Here is a 19,604-nt window from a genome sequence, read left to right as displayed (position 1 = left end):
AGTCTAAAGTCAGTCATGATGGCTAATGTTTCCTAGCACCTTCCGCAAGTCAGTGGGGAAGACAGCAGGAAGTATAATGTCAATCATGATTGCCAATATTCCCTGACAGTTTCCCATAGGTCAGTGGGGAAGCTGGCAGGAAGTCTAAAGTCAATCATGATGGCTAATGTTTCCTAGCACCTTCCGCAAGTCAGTGGGGAAGACAGCAGGAAGTATAATGTCAATCATGATTGCCAATATTCCCTGACAGTTTCCCATAGGTCAGTGGGGAAGCTGACAGGAAGTCTAAAGTCAGTCATGATGGCTAATGTTTCCTAGCACCTTCCACAAGTCAGTGGGGAAGCCAGCAGGAAGTATAATGTCAATCACGGTTGCCAATACTCCCAGGTAGCGTCCCATAAGTCAGTGGGGAAACGTGATCATGATGCCAATGCTCCCTACCCATAGCTGTGCATATGAGTGTGCAAGTGGCTGATGCATTACCCATAGAGGGTAATTGGGGAAAGGGGCATGGGGGCAGGAGCAAAGGGACAACTTTAAAAACTTGCAATCTTCCCCGTTGACTTTCTGTCAATCTGTTGATCAGATTCAGAAGAATAAACACTCCTGAAACAATAACGCAACAGATCCTGGCTTGTCTAGTTTATTTCTACATCGTGTTGTTTACTGCCAAGGAATTAATTAGCAGCAGATACCTATTGGACTGCACACAATATTATGATTAAGCTGTACAGATTATGATTTAAAGAGTGGTCTTAACTTTTTGATCAGGTCACTCTTCTGCAATCGTTCCTTATTATGAAACACCCCCATCCCTTTGGCATCGAGTTCACTTGATTAATGGAATATGGATTGTTCAAGGATCATGCAGGAAGGACTGGCAAGATTCAAGCGGGATGTGCCCTATCCTGCTTTCTTTCAAACTCTTGCTTCACTCTCTGCTTTTATCCTTTGCCAGACCAGCGATTAGCAAGGAACATTTTGCAAAAAAGAAAAAAGCTTACGATAGTCATTTGGGATACTAAATGCATTTGTAAAAAGGAAGGTTCTTTTTTTCACTCATTGTACCTGAAGTTACAACAACTCATACTGAGGTTTAATTTGGCTTGCCATTTTTTTAGCCAGAAGCTGATTAGCAGGCCTTTAGATAACATCATACAGCATTTTATGCAACTACAAAGCATTTGTTAAGACATTTTTCCTGGGCCTCTTAAAGGCAACAATTATAGTGCCAATCTCTAAGCTAAACATGAGTGACACGGGTGGTTTAATCTTTTTGTTGTTGTATTTAAAGAGTTTATTACAATTAAAAAGATAACACGAAAGGACACAAAATAGAAAAGGAAACAGAAAGCAGAAAGTTCAGAAAAGAAAGAATGTAAAAAGGAGAAAAGAAAGATGAAATAAGAACATAGTAAAGAGAAAGAAAAGAAAAACAAAGGATTTACAACTCTTTGTTTAGTGGCCGAAGTTACAACAGCACAGAAAAAAAAGTGATTTTTTTTTTAAAAAAATGCACACTTAGGACTGAAGGGGAATAGTAATAAGGATACAAACTTGTTGATTGGTAGAAACATTTGTTTTCTGTAACACACATATATTAAGCCTTGTATTTGCAACATATAAGCTTGCATGCTGTACGGGCCTTCTGTTCCCTGCAACTGACTTCCTGTGTTATTATGGTCTGTAGAATATCTGGCCAATGTCAAAACGTGTCGTCCTTTCCATTGGAACTCTTATCAATCTCCTGCAATCTGTGGGCATAGAACCTATCCCTCCGGAATGGAGCCGTGAAGAGCTGTAAAACTGACACTTTTGATATGTCCCCATCCTGCCTGAGAAGGTGTCTCACCTTTCACCTGTCCCCTTCACAACAGGGGGCCAAAGGGCCAATCCTGGCAACAGAGGAAAGAGGCTGAAGAGTAAGGTGACCAGATTTTCAGATTGGTAAAGAGGGACGCCTTTGACCCGGGGAGGGGGGGGGGCTTGATTAAAAATTTTATACGGAGCAACAAAAATTTTCATACAACGCAAAAATAGTATTGTAATATTTTTTTTAAATTTCAACATAACTACAATTTACAAATATAAATTGTAACTGTTGCCAAACATCAAAATTTTGATCACGTGACCATGAGGCTGCTGCAATGGTCGCTAAGTGTGAAAATGGTCACTAAGTGTAAAAAATGGTCATCAGTCACTTTTTTCAATGCCATTGTAACTTTGGTCACTAAGCCCATTATACCACCTTTCTTGCCACAGTTCTTAAGTGAATAACTGCAGCTGGTATTTTGTATTTTGGATAGAATCTTTTTTTAAATAGTCTAAGACAATTTTTAAAAAAAAGAATCCACACAGAATAAACTATTTTAAAAAATCCTATGCACAATAAATAAAATATTATTTTAAAATACATTAAAAAAAATAAAAGAAAAAACCCAGCTCACTTACCAGCAGCCACAAGTGAGCACTCCAAGTCAATCCAGAATGATATAGATGTTAATACAAAGAACTGAGCATATTAAAATGGTGAAATTAGTCAGGGAAATATTTTTCAAATAAACTTTGCCACCATTTTTCTCACACGAGCTGACCTCCAACCTCCGTGCCCCACCGCTCCGGAAAATCCAGGAAGGATTCTCTAGCCAAGTATTCCTGGAGCTCTATGGAACTTGGTCATTTTTTCTTATAAAATGAGGTAAAAGTGGCGCAGGGGGGTCCATTTTCTTGCTTTAATGTTTTAATTATATCTTCAATGAAAGTACTGAGACAGAGAGAGAGGTTAGGACAGAGTGTCTTTTGTCTTGCCCCGGTTAGGATTTCTTAAGCAAATCCACTGGGCTTTCAACATGAAGCCAGAAAATCGGGACTTTTTAAAAACACCCCGGGACACGGGACAAATTGTTAGAAATCGTGACTGTCCCGCCATAATCGGGACGTCTGGTCACCTTACTGATGAGGCTAGTGAGGATACGTATTGTAAAGCCAGGATGTTATTCTGTGATGTCTCTAATTGTATAAAAAGTAGTTATGCCTTCTCTGAAGGGGAGTTCTTCCCTGCGTATCTTGGGGTATGCTGGGAACAACTGACCACCATGTCTTTAAGCTTTGATCAAAGATTAAACGCTGATTGTTATTCAAGCCTCCTTTTAAGTCTCATGTTTGGCTCATTGAGACTTGGATGTGTTCTCAAACTTCTTTGGGTCTCAACGCATCCTCAAACCTCACAGGGCCAATGCAGCCTCTCTGTGGTCATCACGCGGTGAAAATTCAGACCTGTGGCAACTGACCCGTATTTATGATGTTTGTAGTGTCTCTGGGTCACGTGATCACCCACTGTAACCTTTTGAACAAGCAAAGTCAATGGGGGAAAACCAGATTTAACGACCATGTTGCTAAATTAATAACAGCAGTGATTCACTTAACAACTGTGGCAAGAAAGATCATAAAATGGGGCATAGCTCACTTGATTGCTGTCTCGCTTAACAACATACATTTTGGGCTGAGTGGTGGTCTAGAACCACCCATATTCCTTCCTTTTACTTTTAGCATTCTTAATCTTTAGTCCAGAATAATGTCCCAGGATTTGGGTTTCCTTTCACAGTTTCTTTTGTCCCCTAACACGAAATTCTTCATTTAAAATGCCTCGTTGGTAAATCCAATATGGAAAAAAAAATGGTTTGTTATAGTGTAGTGGTTAAGGTGCCGCAGTTGTAGTTTTCTTTTGGCAAGCTGTTTGCTACCTTGAGTTACTCACAAAGGAATAAAGGCAGGATAAAAAGAAAAAAAGTAATTAAATAAAATTATTTTATCATCAGCCAGCTTCTTTTCATGCCCGTGTAGAATCTTTTTGTACATCATTTTTATCATTTGTCATTTTTAAATCCCCTGTCAGCTCAGCATTAGTTATTATAAATAAATAAAGCCACAATCTTAGAACTTGCTTTATTAAATTTCTATGCTGCCCATCCTCAGTACAGGTAGTCCTCAACTTACAATCACAATTGAACCTCAAACTTTTGTTGCTAAGCAAAACATTGGTTAAGTGAATTTTTGCCTTAGGATCTTTCTTGCAATATTATTCTTATTCCAAACAATACCAATGAAACTGGGAAAAATACTTCAAAAAAACTAAATAAAATAATAGGAAAATATATTTGGCAAGGAAAGAAAGCAAGAATTAATATAGGAATGTTACAAGTTTCAAGGATTAGAGGTGGATTTGGTTTGCCAAATTGGGAATTATACTACCAAGCATCAGCTTTAACGTGAATAAAAGAATGGATATTATTAAGAAATGAAAGGGTAATATCCTTGGAGGGACACAATATGCAACTGGGTTGGCACACATTTTTGTGGTAGGGGAAAAATAGAATACATGGTTATTTTCAGAGACACTATGTAAGAAATGGTTTATAAGCAGTGTGGGAAAAAGTGAAAGAAAAGCATTATATGGAAATACCAATGTGGTTTTCAATGGTGGAAGCTCTGACATACCCAAATACTAATAGTATGAAAAAGATTATTAGATATAAAGATATACAAACAGCAAAGGGGGAATTAAAACAGAAGAAAGAATTAGAAAAACAAGTGATTGATATAGGATGGTTTAAACAAATGCAGATACAAACAAGATATGAGCAGGATGTTAAAGAGTATGGTTTCAATATGGAAAATCCAGAACTAGATAACATACTCATGGGAATGGATTAAAAAATTGTATAGTTATCTACTCAAAATAAACTTAGAACGAGAAGAGGTTAAAGAAACAGTGATAAGATGGGCAACAAGTTTTGGATACACAATAGAACTAGAAAAATGGCAACAACTATGGGAAGGGAACTATAAATTAACAATGGCAATAGCATACAAAATTTGTATAAAATGTTTTATAGATGGCACATGCCACCTGAAAAATTAGCAAAAATGTTTAAGGATTAATCAGCTAAAGGTTGGAAATGTCATCAACTGACAGGATCATATTATCACATGTGGTGGATGTGCACGGATGCAAAAAGCCATTGGGTTAAAATACAAACATGGTTAGAGAAAATGGTATATCAACCCATAGAGTTTAGGCCAGAGGTATTTTTATTGGGTATTCTAGCAGAGAAATATAGTAAAGAAGATTCATATTTGATTGTACAGATAATAATAGCAGCTAGAATTATATTTGCACAAAATTGGAAAGCAGATCAAGGGGAAGTAATAAAGACGATACTAGATAGTGAAGAAATGAACAGGCTGACATTGAGAATAAAGAACAAAGAGGAATCTGTGTACTACAGGAGGCGATTTTACGATTGGCTTGAAAAAATATATAAATAGAAAGAGAAAGGAACAAAACATGAAATAAGTAACTCAGATGACACATTATTAAATTAGGGGGAGGGGAAATAAGAAAATATTAAAATGCAAATAAAGAACTAGAAAAATTATGGAGGTGGAATTAATATTAGAAATAAAACGTAATAGAGAAAATTATTTGTATGAAAATATAAAGTTGGGATTTCTGAAACGCCACCCCAAGAACCCATCAGAGAAAATAAATAAGCAAGGAGAACAACAAAAAGGAGGGGGGATGAGGAGGAAAAGGAAGAAAGAGTAAAGCAGAGTGGAATTAAGAGTAGGAGAGAGGGTAGGGAGGAGGAGAAGAGGGGAGGAGGAGGGAAGAGAGGGGAAGAAGAAAGGAGGAAGGAGAAGAGGAAAGAAGAAGGCAGAGAAGGGAGGTTAAGAAGATGGAAGGAGTAAGGTTTTTGCAAAATAAGATGGAGGCACGGGGTGGCAAGAAAGTGACCCAAACAGCATTACATATGTGTGTAAAAATAATTATAGAGGCCAATGATGAATAGACAAATGTTAAATAGCAATTATAGGAATCTATATTTATGAATGAACTTGAAAGGGAAAAATAAAGAACTTTTTTAAAAAAAGATATTTTTTGCCATAGCAGTTAAGTGAATCACTGCAGTTGTTAAAAGTTAGTAACTCAGTTGTTAAGTGAATCTGCCTTCGCCGTTGACTTTGCTTGTCAGAAGGTTGCAAAAGAGAATCACCGGACCCCGGGGCACTGCGACCGTCATAAATATGAATCAGTTGCCAAGCATCTGAATTTTGATCCCATGACCAAACAGATGCTGCAAAGGTTGTAAGTGTGAAAAATGGGCATAAATCAGTTTTTCAGTGCTGTTGTAACTTTGAACGGTCACTAAATGAATTGTTGTAAGTCAAGGACTACCTGTAGAAGGTGACTCTGAGCAGCTTACCATAATTACTTATTTCTCCTTCAAGAGATCTTTTAATCACCATTTATCTTTGGAGGGACACACTTAAAAAGTTAAATTCTGAGTGCAATGTTCAAAAATATTGAAGTATGTCCAATATTAATGTATTTTGCTTCATTCAATATTAGTAAATGAAATTATTCTTTAATTGCTATCTTTAGGTCCACTTGATCCCTCTAGTGCTTATCTTTCAAAGTCTCATCATGTTCTTTTAAAAGAGAATTCAAAACAGAAGCATTTTCCCACGGGAAGGATTCTTAACGCTTAATTACCATATTTCATATTTCAAATCCTTAGTCCATTTATAACTTTTCAAAGTCAACATTTTAATCTTCTGTTTTTTTTGTTGATTACAAAACATTTTGAATCTTTAATCTTGCATTTAAAACTTTCTTTCAACAACCATTGTCATAAAGCTGTCAATCCAACAGCTGAAAAGCAGTTACAAGTGATTTCTGAAGATGATTAGGAAAGGAACTAGGAGAATTTAGTGGCCATTTGAAGGTACTGACGATGGTTTGAACATGGCTACTCCCTTGTCTCTGAGACTCTAAACCCATTGTTGTCTTGTGATCTCCATGTGAGGACCAAGGTATGGATCACTTGAAGGTCATCTCAAGGCCTCTCTTTATCCATAGAGGAGTCACAATTTTCCAGCTCTTAACACAGATTAACAGAGTTGGAATGGACCTTGGAGGTCACCTAGTCCAATCCCAAGCTCCAGCAGGGCACCCTATACCATTTCAGACAAAAGGATGTCCAGTCTCTTCTTGAAAGCCTTCAGTGATGGGACGTCCACAACATCTGAAGAGAAACCATCCCACTGGTTGATTGTTTTGTTGTGGTACCATCAATTTGCTATTTCTTTCTCTGACAATGATGGTTTGTCAATTCTGAGGAAAGTTGTTGTGGCCCGCCATTGGCCAGCAGAGCTGGCAGCAGATTCGGACAGAGAGGAGGTTGGGGAGGAACCTTGGCCAGTCCTGGAGTCTGGGGAAGGCTCTGATGAGGGCTCTGTGTCGGAGGCAGAGAGGGGGCCAGGGCTGTCCGACAGTTATCAGCTGCCTTCGGAGTCAGACATCAGTGAGGCAGACAAACAGCTGGAACCTGTTCCCAGTGTGCGCATGCGCCGAGTGGCCAGATGAAGGGAACAGCTAAAGAACAGGGGTCAACTTGGGAGTAAGGCCACAGGTGGATGATGAATGGCCCCTCCCAGAGGAAATAAAACAGGAGCGAAAGGGGAGTGGAGCTTGCAGGAGACCATTAGTTCACTTAATTAGTTCATGACTCTCCTTGCCGAGTTTTACAGATAGCATCCTGGCAGCTCTCCAAGCCTGATAAGGTCTGTGACTGTAAATCCTCCCTCGAAAAACTTTGCTGGATGTGAATGAGCAGAATTCACAGTCAATTAATAAAAGGGGTTTTTGTCTGGACAAGGAGTTTGCTTTAGGCTCTTCAGAAGCCTCGGTCAGAACAGAAGCAGACTATCTTGACACATTTCTGACTGGTTTGGTGGCAGTTTACAAAACTGTGTTTGCTTTGGCCAGCCTGTTCTTGATCTGGGAATGCTCAGACAGATGTTATTATCTTTATTGCCAAAGGGCATGGTTCATGGTATCTAAAGCTGCTGAGATATCAGGTAGAATTCATATGCTGATAACGCTCTACAGGTAATCCTCAACTCATGACCACAATTGAGCCCAATGTTTCCGTTGCTAAGGAAGATGACAATTCCTAAGTTAGTTTCGCCCCACAATTTTTCTTGCCACAGTTGTTAAGTAAATCACTGCAGCTGTTAAACTGATAGCACGGTTGTTAAATGAATCTGGCTTCACTGTTGAATTTATTGACAGAAGATAGCAAAAGGGAATCAGGTGACTCTGGGACACTGAAACTGTCACAAATCTGAATTTTGATCACGTGACCATGGAGATCCCGCAATGATCTAAGTGTGAAAAATGGACGTCACTTTTTTCAATGCCACTGTAACTTCGAACAGTAACTAAATGAACTGTTGTAATTTGAGGTCTACCTGTATTTCTTTCTCTTTTTTAAAAAAAACAGTTTTTTATTTTTAAACAGACAAAGACACACAGAACATGAAACATAAAACCCTCTTCAATTGCATATAGCATGTTGTTAGGTTACAAGTATTTGTGCATCACTACTTTCCATTGTATATGTCATAGATTATCCATCAAGCATACATAGATACATTATTATCATTGTACATCATATTGTTCAGTTATAATTCATATTCCTTCATTTTAAACAAATATTCTAGAAACCAGATTCACATATACAGTATACCAATATTCCATTGCATCCTTATTTGTCTATTTAATAATAATATGTCTTTATATAACCACCATGTTCTAGATATTCGAATTCATGTATATGCCAATATTCCATTATATCGTTAGTCTATTTAATAATAATATGTTTTTATAGTATCATCTATCTTATTCTATTATTCTTACAATATGAAAAGCTTCTCTAACGTTTTTCATATCCATGTTTTTTATCTAACCATTGATAAAACAAGTCCCATACCTTATAAAATTGTACATCTTCTTGTTCTCTAATTTCAAATGTCAATTTACTCATTTCAGCACATTCCATTATTTTTCGAATAACTTCCTCCTGCATTGGTACTTTCTCATTTTTCCAATTTTTTGCAAATACAATTCTAGCTGCTGTTAAAACATTTAAAATCAAATATTTCAAATCTTTATTACATGTTTCTGGTATAATTCCCAATAAAAAAAATCTCTGGTTTAAGGTCTATGTGTTTTTGTATCATTTTCTCCAACCACGTGTGGATTTTAGTCCAGTATTGTTTTAGCTTCTATGCAAGTCCACCACATATGGTAATATGAGCCCGGTTTCTGATGACATTTCCAGCACTTTTCCAACTTGTTCTTGAACATTCTTGCTATTGTCATTGGGGTAGATGCCCCCTGTAAAACATCTTATACAAATTTTCCTTATATGCTGTTGACACTGTCATTTTATAATTTTGAGACCACAATTTCTGCCATTTCTCTAATTCAATCCCATGTCCAAATTGTTTCCCCAACCTATCATGGTTTCTTTGACTTGTTCTTCTTTTAACTTAACCTCTAGTAGATGTCCATATAATTTTTAAATTACTTTTTCATCAGTACCTGTCAAAATTCTATCTAATTGAGTCATTTTATCATAGAAACCCTCCATTTTACGATCTTTATCATATGCCTTATAGAATAACATAATAATAGAGTTGGAAGGGACCTTGGAGGTCTTCTAGTCCAATCCCCTACTCAAGCAGGAAACCCTATATACCATTTCAGACAAATGGCTGTCCAATCTGTTCTTAAAAACTTCCAGTATTGGAGCATTCACAATGTATGGAGGCAAGTTGTTCTACTGGTTAATTGTTCTCACTGTCAGGAAATTTCTCCTCATTTCTAAATTGCTTCTCTCCTTGATTAGTTTCCACCCATTGCTTCTTGTTCTACCCTCAGGTGCTTTGGAGAATAGCTTGACTCCCTCTTCTTTGCGGCAACCCCTGAGATATTCGAAGACTGCTATCATGTCTCCCCTTAATTCTTCTTTTAATTAAACTAGACATACCCAGTTCCTGCAACCGTTCCTCATATGTTTTAGCCCCTAATGTCCTGTTTGCTCTTCTCTCTGCACTTTTTCTAGTCTCAACATCTTTTTTATAGAGTGGTGATTTATACAATAGCAGAGTTGGAAGGGACCTTGGAGGTCTTCTAGTCCAACCCCCTGCCTAGGCAGAAACCCTGTACCATTTCAGACAAATGGCTATCCAACATCTTCTTAAAGACTTCCAGTGTTGGGGCATTCACAACTTCTGGAGGCAATTTTTGTTCCACTGATTAATTGTTCTGTCAGGAAATTTCTCCTCAGTTCTAAGTTGCTTCTCTCCTTGATTAGTTTCCACCCATTGCTTCTTGTTCTTCCCTCAGATGCCTTGGAGAATAGCTTGACTCCCTCTTCTTTGTAGGATATTCGAAGACTGCTATCATGTCTCCCCTGGTCCTTCTTTTCATTAAACTAGACATACCTAGTTCCTGCAACCGTTCTTCCTATGTTTTAGCCTCCAGTCCCCTAATCCTCTTTCTTGCTCTTCTCTGCACTCTTTCTCCACATCTTTTCTACATCGTGGTGACCAAAACTGGATGCCATATTCTAAGTGTGGCCTCACCAAGGCCTTATAAAGTGGTATTAACCCTTCACGTGATCTTGATTCTATCCCTCTGTTTATGGAGCCTAGAACTGTGTTGGCTTTTTTGGCAGCTGCTGCACACGGCTGGCTCCTATTTAAATGGTTGTCCACTAGGACTCCAAGATCCCTCTCACAGTTACTACTGTTGAGCAAGGTACCACTTATACTGTACCTGTGCATTTCGTTTTTCTTGCCTAAGTGTTACTGCTTTGAACAAGAGGGATTTAAAGCGATCAGTTTTGAACAATCCGGCAAAAGCAGGGGCATCTGGGGTGACCCCCTTGTCATCAGACAGGTCTGAGTCTCTGAGGGTGTCTTGATCCCCAAAAATAGAAGCCTGAGTAACAGAAGCAGGAGGATTTTGCTGGGTGTGCCTAGGTGATCTATGCCTGTGTCTGTGAGGTGGCCCAGAAGGTGGACGCTGCTGAAGCCCGGCAGCAATGCCTTGTTTTATGGCTTCTGAAATTATGGCTGCCATTTCTGTAGGGGAGGAAATTGAGGCCTGAGGCGCCGCTGTGCTCTGAGCCGGAGGAGACTGGCCTGTTCAAAGGTACGATCCCCATTGAGAGGGACATCAAAGAAATTTCCTCTGGCATCAAGTCCTATGGAGGAAGATGAGGAGGAGGAGGAGGAGGACAACTCCCCATCTGAATCATCTAAGGATGGAGAAGGCCCAATGGGTGGTAACTCAGGGGGGCAGGAGAGGCAGTGTGAGGCCCCCATGGGAGTGGGGGGAGAAGCCTGGATGTTCTGGTTTGCCTGTTTTTGGACCCGCTGAAATTCCTTTTCCAGAGCCTTTTGTCTTCATTCATCAGCTCTAGTAGAGGATTTAGAAGTTTTGGGAGCTTCAGGAGACTCTTTAGCCGTCCTTTTGCGGCTGCTCCTTACTCCCGATGGTCCTGCCCCCTCCAGCTCCTTGTCGGGAACAGCCCCCATCATGGAGGGTTCAGCCATGCCTGCCAGAAACCAGTCCCCGAACTGAGAAGTGGAACTGTCTCAATGTTACAGTCCGGAGGGTCCCTGCTGCAGCCTGGAGCGTCTTTTGGCCTCTCTGCAAGGATGAGTGCCCAAGATGGCAGTTACTATTTCTTCGCGTGCTTTTTCCAAGCTGCAAGATGGCGGCCTCTGTCTTCGCGTGCTTTTCTTCCTCCGGCCGAGTCCCAAAATGGCAGCCGTTTCTCCCGGGCTACAGGGCTGTACGCGAGGCTTCTGAGGCAGAAGTTCCTTCCAAAGGGCCAGAGGATAGCAGTAGCAATAGCAGTTAGACTTATATACCGCTTCATAGGGCTTTCAGCCCTCTCTAAGCGGTTTACAGAGTCAGCATATTGCCCCCAATAACAATCCGGGTCCTCATTTTACCCACCTCGGAAGGATGGAAGGCTGAGTCAACCCTGAGCCGGTGAGATTTGAACAGCCGAACTGCTGAACTGCAGTCAGCCTGCAGTGCTACATTTAACCACTGCGCCACCTCGGCGCCACCTCGGATGCAGAGCGCTTCGTTAAATCAGCCCCAGAGCCGCAGCTTGTGAGCTGTAGAGTCAGCGCCGCGCTGACTAAGGCCTAAATGCGTCCGGAGCGAGCTCGTGGTCGCAAGGCAGACCGGGAGACTGAGGTGAAGCCCGAAGGCAAATTTAAAACTCCCACTCAAACCAGAGAAGGAGAAAAAAAAGGAAAAAAAAATATTCCAATCATAAAAATTTAATTTTGAAAAATGCCAATATAGAGGGGGAAAAAGCAATTTAGAGTAAAATCAAGGAGGAGAGACCAATTCTCACAGCTAGTCCAGGTTGGACTGAGTCTAAACTGGGAGGAGTCTCCAGGGCTCGATGACATCACAAGTGTAGACTCAGCCCAATTGGTTACTGGACAGAGCAATGCAGTGTGGCTGCTATCTCCACGATCAAAGGAGAACAGAACAGAACAATACGTTACCATGATATGTCTAAAATAATCAAAGTGCTAAATCAAAGCCATCAAAGCAAGAAAGCCACATGAAGGGAGCTTCAAAATAAAATCAAAATGAAAGTAAAGTTGCAAGCAAAAATAAAAGATGAGGAAGGAATTTAACAGAAAGGATTCCTCAATAACTTTGAAACATTCTCCTGAACACCATTAAGAAGATCAGTTTGATTTCAGGAGATTCTTCCAAGCATCTGTGGTATCTCACCTCCTGGAGGTGTAGGACTCCTTCCTCTCTTTCTTTCTCTGTCTCTTACTCTCTCCACCCTACTCCTTTCTCTCCCTCTCTCCCTCTTCCTCCCTCTTACTTACTGCCTCTCTTTCTCTCTCTTTGACAATCTGCCAAGTTTCCAGTAGCTGTCAACTTACCAATTAGTCCAAGAAGGATGGACTTGAGATAAGATGAAATGAGATATAGAAGGAAGAGGGAATAGATAAGTAACTGAGTGTCAAGAGAAAAAAATGTCTTGAGTGGGTAGAAGAGGATTGATTGGGTCAGACCTAGAAGCAATAGAGCAATGGAAGATAATACATAGAAGATAAAAGGAGTGAAGCAAACTGCCCAGCTTAGCCAAAATTTAGGTTTATGTAAGGGTGGCACACAATAAGTTCCAGGAAGAGAGAACAACAGGTAGAAGAAGATTCAGACTCTTGGAAGATAATGTTTGTTGTTCTGGGTTGAACTATGGGAAGGGTTGATGGCCAAATATGGCTTTTTTAGGCTCGTGCCTCAGTGTGCATATTTTCCAATGAGACAAACGGAGACAGGAAGATCATTTTATTACAATTTATCAGAATATTCAGAAAAAAGGGATTCCTCATTCGAAGAGCGAACCCCGATCTTTAGCTTACATCCTTTTTTTATAGCTAACATAACAAAGAAATCTGAAAGATGTCTGTCGTCCCCTTCTCCTTTCACCTTCTTTCCCAACCTCAGGGTCTTCTCCAAGGAATCCTCTCTTCTCGTTTGATGGCCAAATTATTTGAGCTTCAGTATCTGTCCTTCCAAAGATCAAAAATCAGAGCTGATTTTCTTCAGGATTGACTGATATCATGTCCTTGGAGTCCAAGGGACTCCCAACACCACAATTTGAAAGCACAATTTCCCCCCCTATCTAAGCAGCTGTTTTTCCCACTTGCAATGGATGGCTGTGAAGGTTGAACTATAAGGAAGGCTGAGCGCCAAATAATGAAGGCCTTTGAACTCTGGTGCTGGAGAAGACGCCTGCGAGTCCCTTGGATTGCAAGGCCATCCAACCGGTCAGTCTTGGAGAAGATTAACCCTGACTACTCTTTAGAAGGCCAGATCCCAAAGGGGAAACTCAAATACTTTGGCCACCTAATGATTTGATTTGATTTTTGATTTTATTGAAAATTTATATGCCGCCCTTTTCCCTGAGGGGACTCAGGGCGGCTTACAACAATGAAGGGAAGGGAGTGCAAGACAAGACTTAAAAGAAAAGAATCGTGGTTTAAAGAAAAATTAGTCATAAAACACAACATTCACTCAACATTCGGGCGGGGTGAGAGTAATCCTATCCCCAGGCCTGACGGGATAGCCAGTTCTTAAGTGCTATGCGGAAGGCCTGGACTGTGGTGAGGGTACGGATCTCCACGGGGAGGTTGTTCCATAATGTCGGAGCGGCAACTGAGAAGGCTCTCCTCCGCGTAGTCGCCAGTCGGCACTGACTGGCGGATGGAATTCGGAGGAGGCCTACTCTGTGCGATCTGATGGGACGCAGGGAGGTGATTGGCAGGAGGCGGTCTCTCAAATAGTCAGATCCACTACCATGGAGCGCTTTATAGGTGGTAAGTAAGACCTTGAAGTGCACCCGACGATCAACAGGTAGCCAGCGCAGCTCACGGAGGATTGGTGTTATATGGGCGAACCGAGGTGCGCCCATGATCACTCGCGCGGCCGCGTTCTGGACTAGCTGAAGTCGCCGAATGCTCTTCAAGGGCAGCCCCATGTAGAGCACATTGCAGTATTCCAGCCTAGAGATCACAAGGGCTCGAGTGACTGTTGTGAGAGCCTCCCGGTTCAGGTAGGGCCGCAACTGGCGCACCAGGCGAACCTGGGCAAATGCCCCCCTGGTCACAGCCGACAAATGGTGGTCAAAACTCAGCTGTGGATCCAGGAGGACTCCCAAGTTGCGGACCCTGTCTGAGGGGAATAAATTTTGCCCCCCCAGCCTGATTGGTGGAACATTAACCAAATTTTTGGGAGGGAAACACAACAGCCACTCGGTCTTTTCCGGGTTGAGTACCAGTTTGTTAGCTCTCATCCAGTCTTTAACAGCCTCAAGGCCCCGGTTCATCACGTCCACCGCTTCATTGAGTTGGCACGGGGCGGACAGATACAACTGAGTATCGTCCGCATACTGGTGGTATTTTATCCCGTGCCTTCGAATGATCTCACCCAGCGGTTTCATGTATATGTTAAATAGCAGGGGGGACAGAACCGAACCCTGCGGCACCCCATAGGTTAGGGGCCTCGGGGACGATCTCTCCCTCCCCACCAACACCGACTGCGACCTGTCCGAGAGGTAGGAGGAGAACCACTGTAAAACAGTGCCGCCCACCCCCACCTCCCGCAGTCGTCGCAGAAGGATACCATGGTCGATGGTATCGAAAGCCGCTGAGAGGTCAAGGAGAACCAGGATGGACGCATAGCCTCCATCTCTGGCTCTCCAGAGATCATCGGTCAATGCGACCAAAGCGGTTTCAGTGCTGTAACCGGGCCTGAAGCCAGACTGGAAGGGGTCAAGGTAGTTAGCTTCCTCCAAGGTACGCTGAAGCTGTAAGGCCACCACCTTCTCAACAACCTTCCCCAGAAAGGGGAGGTTGGAGACTGGACGATAGTTGTTAAGAACTGCTGGATCCAAAGACGGTTTCTTCAGGAGGGGCCTCACCACCGCCGCCTTAAGCGCGGTGGGGAGGTGTCCCTCCCGAAGAGAGGCGGTAACAACCGCCTGGATCCAGCCTCGTGTCACCTCTCTGCTGTTGGCAGTCAGCCAAGAGGGACACGGGTCCAGTATACAGGTGGAGGAACTCACAGCTCGCATAGCCTTGTCCACATCCCCGGAGGCAACATCCTGAAACTCAACCCAGAGATGGTCTACCAAGTTATTCCCCTGTGTCCCGGCTGGATCTGCAGGGGTGGAGTCCAGTTCCGATCGAAACCGAGCAATTTTGTCCGCCAAGAACTGACTATATTCCTCAGCCTTACCCTGCAGGGGGTTCCCCGTCTCCCTCCTATTTAGGAGGGAGCGGGTTATCCTGAACAGGGCGGCTGGGCGAGACTCGGCGGACGCTACCAAGGAGGTAATATGTGATCTTTTGGCGGTTCTCAATGCCCAAATATACTCCTTGGTGCAAGCTGTCAACAGTGCTCGGTTCGATGCGGACCTATCGGATCTCCACCGGTGCTCTAGGCGTCTCCTCCGGCGCTTTATCTCGCGGAGCTCCTCGGTGAACCAAGGGGGTCTCCGCGAGCCGCTGACCCGGAGGGGCCGTAGTGGCGCAATTCGGTCTAGAGACTCCGATGCCGCCGAGTGCCAGGCCGCAGCAATAGTCTCCGCCGAACTGTGGGCGAGAGCATCTGGAATAACCCCAAGCTCCGTCTGGAACCTAACAGGGTCCATCAGTCGCCTGGGGCGGAACCACCTGGTCGGTTCCTCCTCCCTACGGTGGGGGTTTGGCCTCCGGAAGTCTAGCCTCAGCTAATGAGAAGGAAGAAGGACTCCCTGGAGAAGAGCCTCATGCTGGGAACGATGGAGGGCAGAAGAAGAAGGGGACGGCAGAGAAGGAGGTGGCTGGATGGAGTCATGGAAGCAGTCAGTGTGAGCTTAAGTGGATTCCAGAGGATGGTAGAGGACAGGAAGGCCTGGAGGAACTTTGTCCATGGGGGTCACGATAGGTCAGACATGACTTCGCAACTAACAAACACAACAAAGCATCTGCCATAGTGTAGAGTGGGGTCCACCTATTCTCCAAAGCACCTGAAGGCAGGACAAGCAACGGATAAAAACTAACCAAGGAGAGAAGCAACCTAGAATTAAGGATAAACCTCCTGACAGTGAGAACAATTACAGGCAGTCCTCGACTGACGGCCATGATTGAGCCCAAAATTTCTGTTTCTAAGCAAACTTGCTTAGAAACAGAAATTTTGCTTAGCAAACTTGTGAAGTGAGTTTTGGCATGTTTTATGACCTTCCTTGCCACAGTTGTTAAGCGATTCTCTGCAGTTGTTCTGTTAGCAACGCGGTTGTTAAGTAAAATCGGTTTTTCGATTAAATTTGCTTGTCGGAATGTTGCAAAAGGGGACCATGTGTCCCCGGGACACTGAAACCATCATAAACATGAGTCAGTTGTCAAGCACCTGAATTTTGACCACGTGACATGACCATGGGCTGCTGCAACGGTCGTAAGCGTGAAAAATTGTCATGTCACTTTTTTCAGTGCTGCTGTATCTTTGAATGGTCACTAAATGAACTGTTGGAAGTTGAGGACTACCTGTAATCAGTGGAACAACTTGCCTCCAGAAGCTGTGGGTGCTCCGTCACTCGATATTTTAAAGAAGAGATTGGACAATCATCTGTCTGAAATCATAAGGTCTCCTGCTTGAGCAGGGGGTTGGACTAGAAGACCTCCAGGGTCCCTTCCAACTCTGTTGTTTGGTACTCAGCCTTCTTTAGGGTCCAACTCTCACAGCCATACATTACTCCTGGCAAAGCTATCTTTAATTGAGTAATAAACTAGATGGTTTAAGGGCTTGCATGCTTCCAGCCATAATTATGCAGAACTAACGAACGTTCAAAACACCCTTAAACACTTTTAAGTACCGCTTAGTGGAAACCAGTTCGGTCTTGCTAATCCCAACAGAACTGGAACCAAATTTTCTGACCTTGGTCCAGCGAAAATGGTATGAAATCTTACAGCGCGGTGTGGATCCCAGAACGGTGTTTCTCAACCGTACTCATTTTTAGACGATAGGATCTTAATGCTGCTGAGGTTGAGAAACTTTGCCCTGGAGCTGGAATTCTCCGAATCCCCAGATTTGAATTTTGATGATCTGAGATGATTCGGGGAGAACTTGCCCGGTGAAGACCTCCAGGGTTCTTTTCCATTCTAGAATTTCTAGGACATCCTTTTTCTGCTTCTCCACTTGACGCTGAGATTTCAAGGACAGCAAAACACCTCGGCTAGAAGCAACTGAAGGAGTCTGGAATGCTGCTCACTACTTCAGTAACAGGAAAACCACAACGCTTGGATTACCTCACAGATGGAATTAGGCAGTCCCATGCTGAGCTGCCTTATGACTGGATGATTTATAAATGCCAGTTTCCCCGTGCACCAGATCAGATCTATCCTCGCACACCAGAGATGAAGCTCTGGGAGACAGTTGTTTGTGCTCTCCTCTCCACCTTCATTGCCCTCATCTTTGGTGGACTCTACAGAATCGGAGTGTTTCGCCGGAAGAGACCGAAGGAACCACCCTTGGACAAAGGTTTGATTCCATGGTTAGGTCATGGGTTGAGTTTTGGCAAAAAACCCGCCCTGCTTTTGGAACGGCTGAAGAAGAAACATGGAGACATCTTCACCATGTTGGTTGCAGGCCGATATATCCATGTTTTGATGGATCCTCACATGTATGGATTTATCTTCAAGAAATCGAGAAGCAAGCTGGATTTTGGGGTCTTCGCGGCCAACGTTGTCTCGAACGTGTTTAATTTCCACCCGACCACCACTCATCATAAGATTGGGGAAGATGGCAGCAAGAAGTATCTTCGAGGGAAGAATCTACTTGCGCTCAACCAAGCTTTGATGCAGAATCTGAAGGAAATCTTGCTTGAATCGGCTGAGGAGGAGAAGTGGCGTCAGGAGGGACTCTGGCACTTCAGCTACAAAAGCATCTTCCAAGCTGCCTTCCTGTGCTTGTTTGGTGCTATGCCGGAGTTAGAGGACAACAGCAACGACAAGGAAAGGAGGTGTAAGCCCTACGAGAAGCTATTTAAGGACTTCCAGCAATTTGACGAATTCTTTCCGCAAATGATCTTCAGCAGCATGGATTCCAAAACTAAGAAGGAGATCCAGAGGCTGAAGAACTACTTCTGGGATCTCCTGTCTGTCGAAAAGATAGACAAGAGGGAAGACGTTAGCATCTGGCTGGCAGATCAGGATCAACAACTGGCTGACTGTGGAATGAATGAGAAGATGAGGACTCAAGTACAGCTCCTTTTCCTATGGGCTTCTCAAGCTAACACGGGTCCAGTGACCTTCTGGCTGCTTGCCTATCTTTTGAAACACCCGGAAGCCATGAAGGCAATAAGGGCAGAGATAGATCAAGTCCTAAAGGAGACAGGCCAAGAAGATAACCCAGTGGACTTCTCGTTGCAGGCCTTCAAGACTCCCTTGCTGGACAGTGCGGTGGAAGAAGTTCTCCGCCTGAAAGCAGGCTCTTTCGTATTTAGGAGCGTGATGGAGGATTTCAACCTCCAGATGGACGACGGAAAAGAATACGCCCTTCGTAAAGGTGACCATCTTCTTCTCTTCCCTTTCATGGGTCTCCACATGGATCCGGAAATCTACCCTGAGCCTAAAACCTTCAAGTACGACCGCTTCATGAGCCCCGAGGGCAAGAAAAAAGAATTCTTCAAAAATGGCAAAAAGTTGAGAACTTGTGTCATGCCTTTCGGAGGTGGATCTTCGATGTGTCCCGGACGCTTTTTTGCAGTCAGCGAAATGAAAATATTGACCATCCTGATGCTCACCTTCTTCGACATGGAGCTGGTCAACCCAGAAGAGGAACTGCCTTCCTCGATTGAACACCGCATCGTGATTGCGACGGCGCACCCGACACGCGACATCGATTTCAAATTTCGGCGGCGACTCCAAAGTAGCAAACCCGGGGTGCAAACCTAGACTTTATAGCAGGCAGGGACAAAAATTAAGGTCGCCTCTACATTCGCCTTTCTATCCTGTGCAAGTAGCCTTGACAAACGACTGTAAGGGAGTCCGTCCGTTGCAGTCGTCTGTCATAGCAGTCACGAAATGCATCAATCATGTAAATGATCCGACTTTATGACCTTTTTGGCGATGGTGGTTGTGGGTTTGCTGTGGGCGTG

General features: G+C 43.1%; 1 protein-coding gene across 1 annotated transcript; it reads left to right on the top strand.

Moving 5' to 3' along the window:
* The first annotated feature begins 17,862 nt into the window (after nt 1-17,862).
* LOC106538485 (7-alpha-hydroxycholest-4-en-3-one 12-alpha-hydroxylase-like) lies at nt 17,863-19,535 on the top strand. The gene has a single exon (XM_014052980.2). The coding sequence runs from the start codon at nt 17,863-17,865 to the stop codon at nt 19,399-19,401; it is 1,539 nt and encodes a 512-aa protein (XP_013908455.2). The 3' UTR covers nt 19,402-19,535.
* Nucleotides 19,536-19,604: the final 69 nt, after the last annotated feature.

This window comes from Thamnophis sirtalis, unplaced genomic scaffold, assembly GCF_051295495.1.
Source record: "Thamnophis sirtalis isolate CommonGarterSnake01/CBP01778 unplaced genomic scaffold, rThaSir2_p1.2 scaffold_4, whole genome shotgun sequence".
Classification (NCBI taxonomy): domain Eukaryota; kingdom Metazoa; phylum Chordata; class Lepidosauria; order Squamata; family Natricidae; genus Thamnophis; species Thamnophis sirtalis.
The sequence above is the reverse complement of the archived record's forward strand: the minus strand, read 5'-3'. Positions and strand labels throughout refer to the sequence as shown.

What these genes read in the sequence shown, in the direction of transcription:
- LOC106538485 (XM_014052980.2), top strand. Translation starts at nt 17,863, where the DNA reads ATGAAGCTCTGGGAGACAGTTGTTTGTGCTCTCCTCTCCACCTTCATT.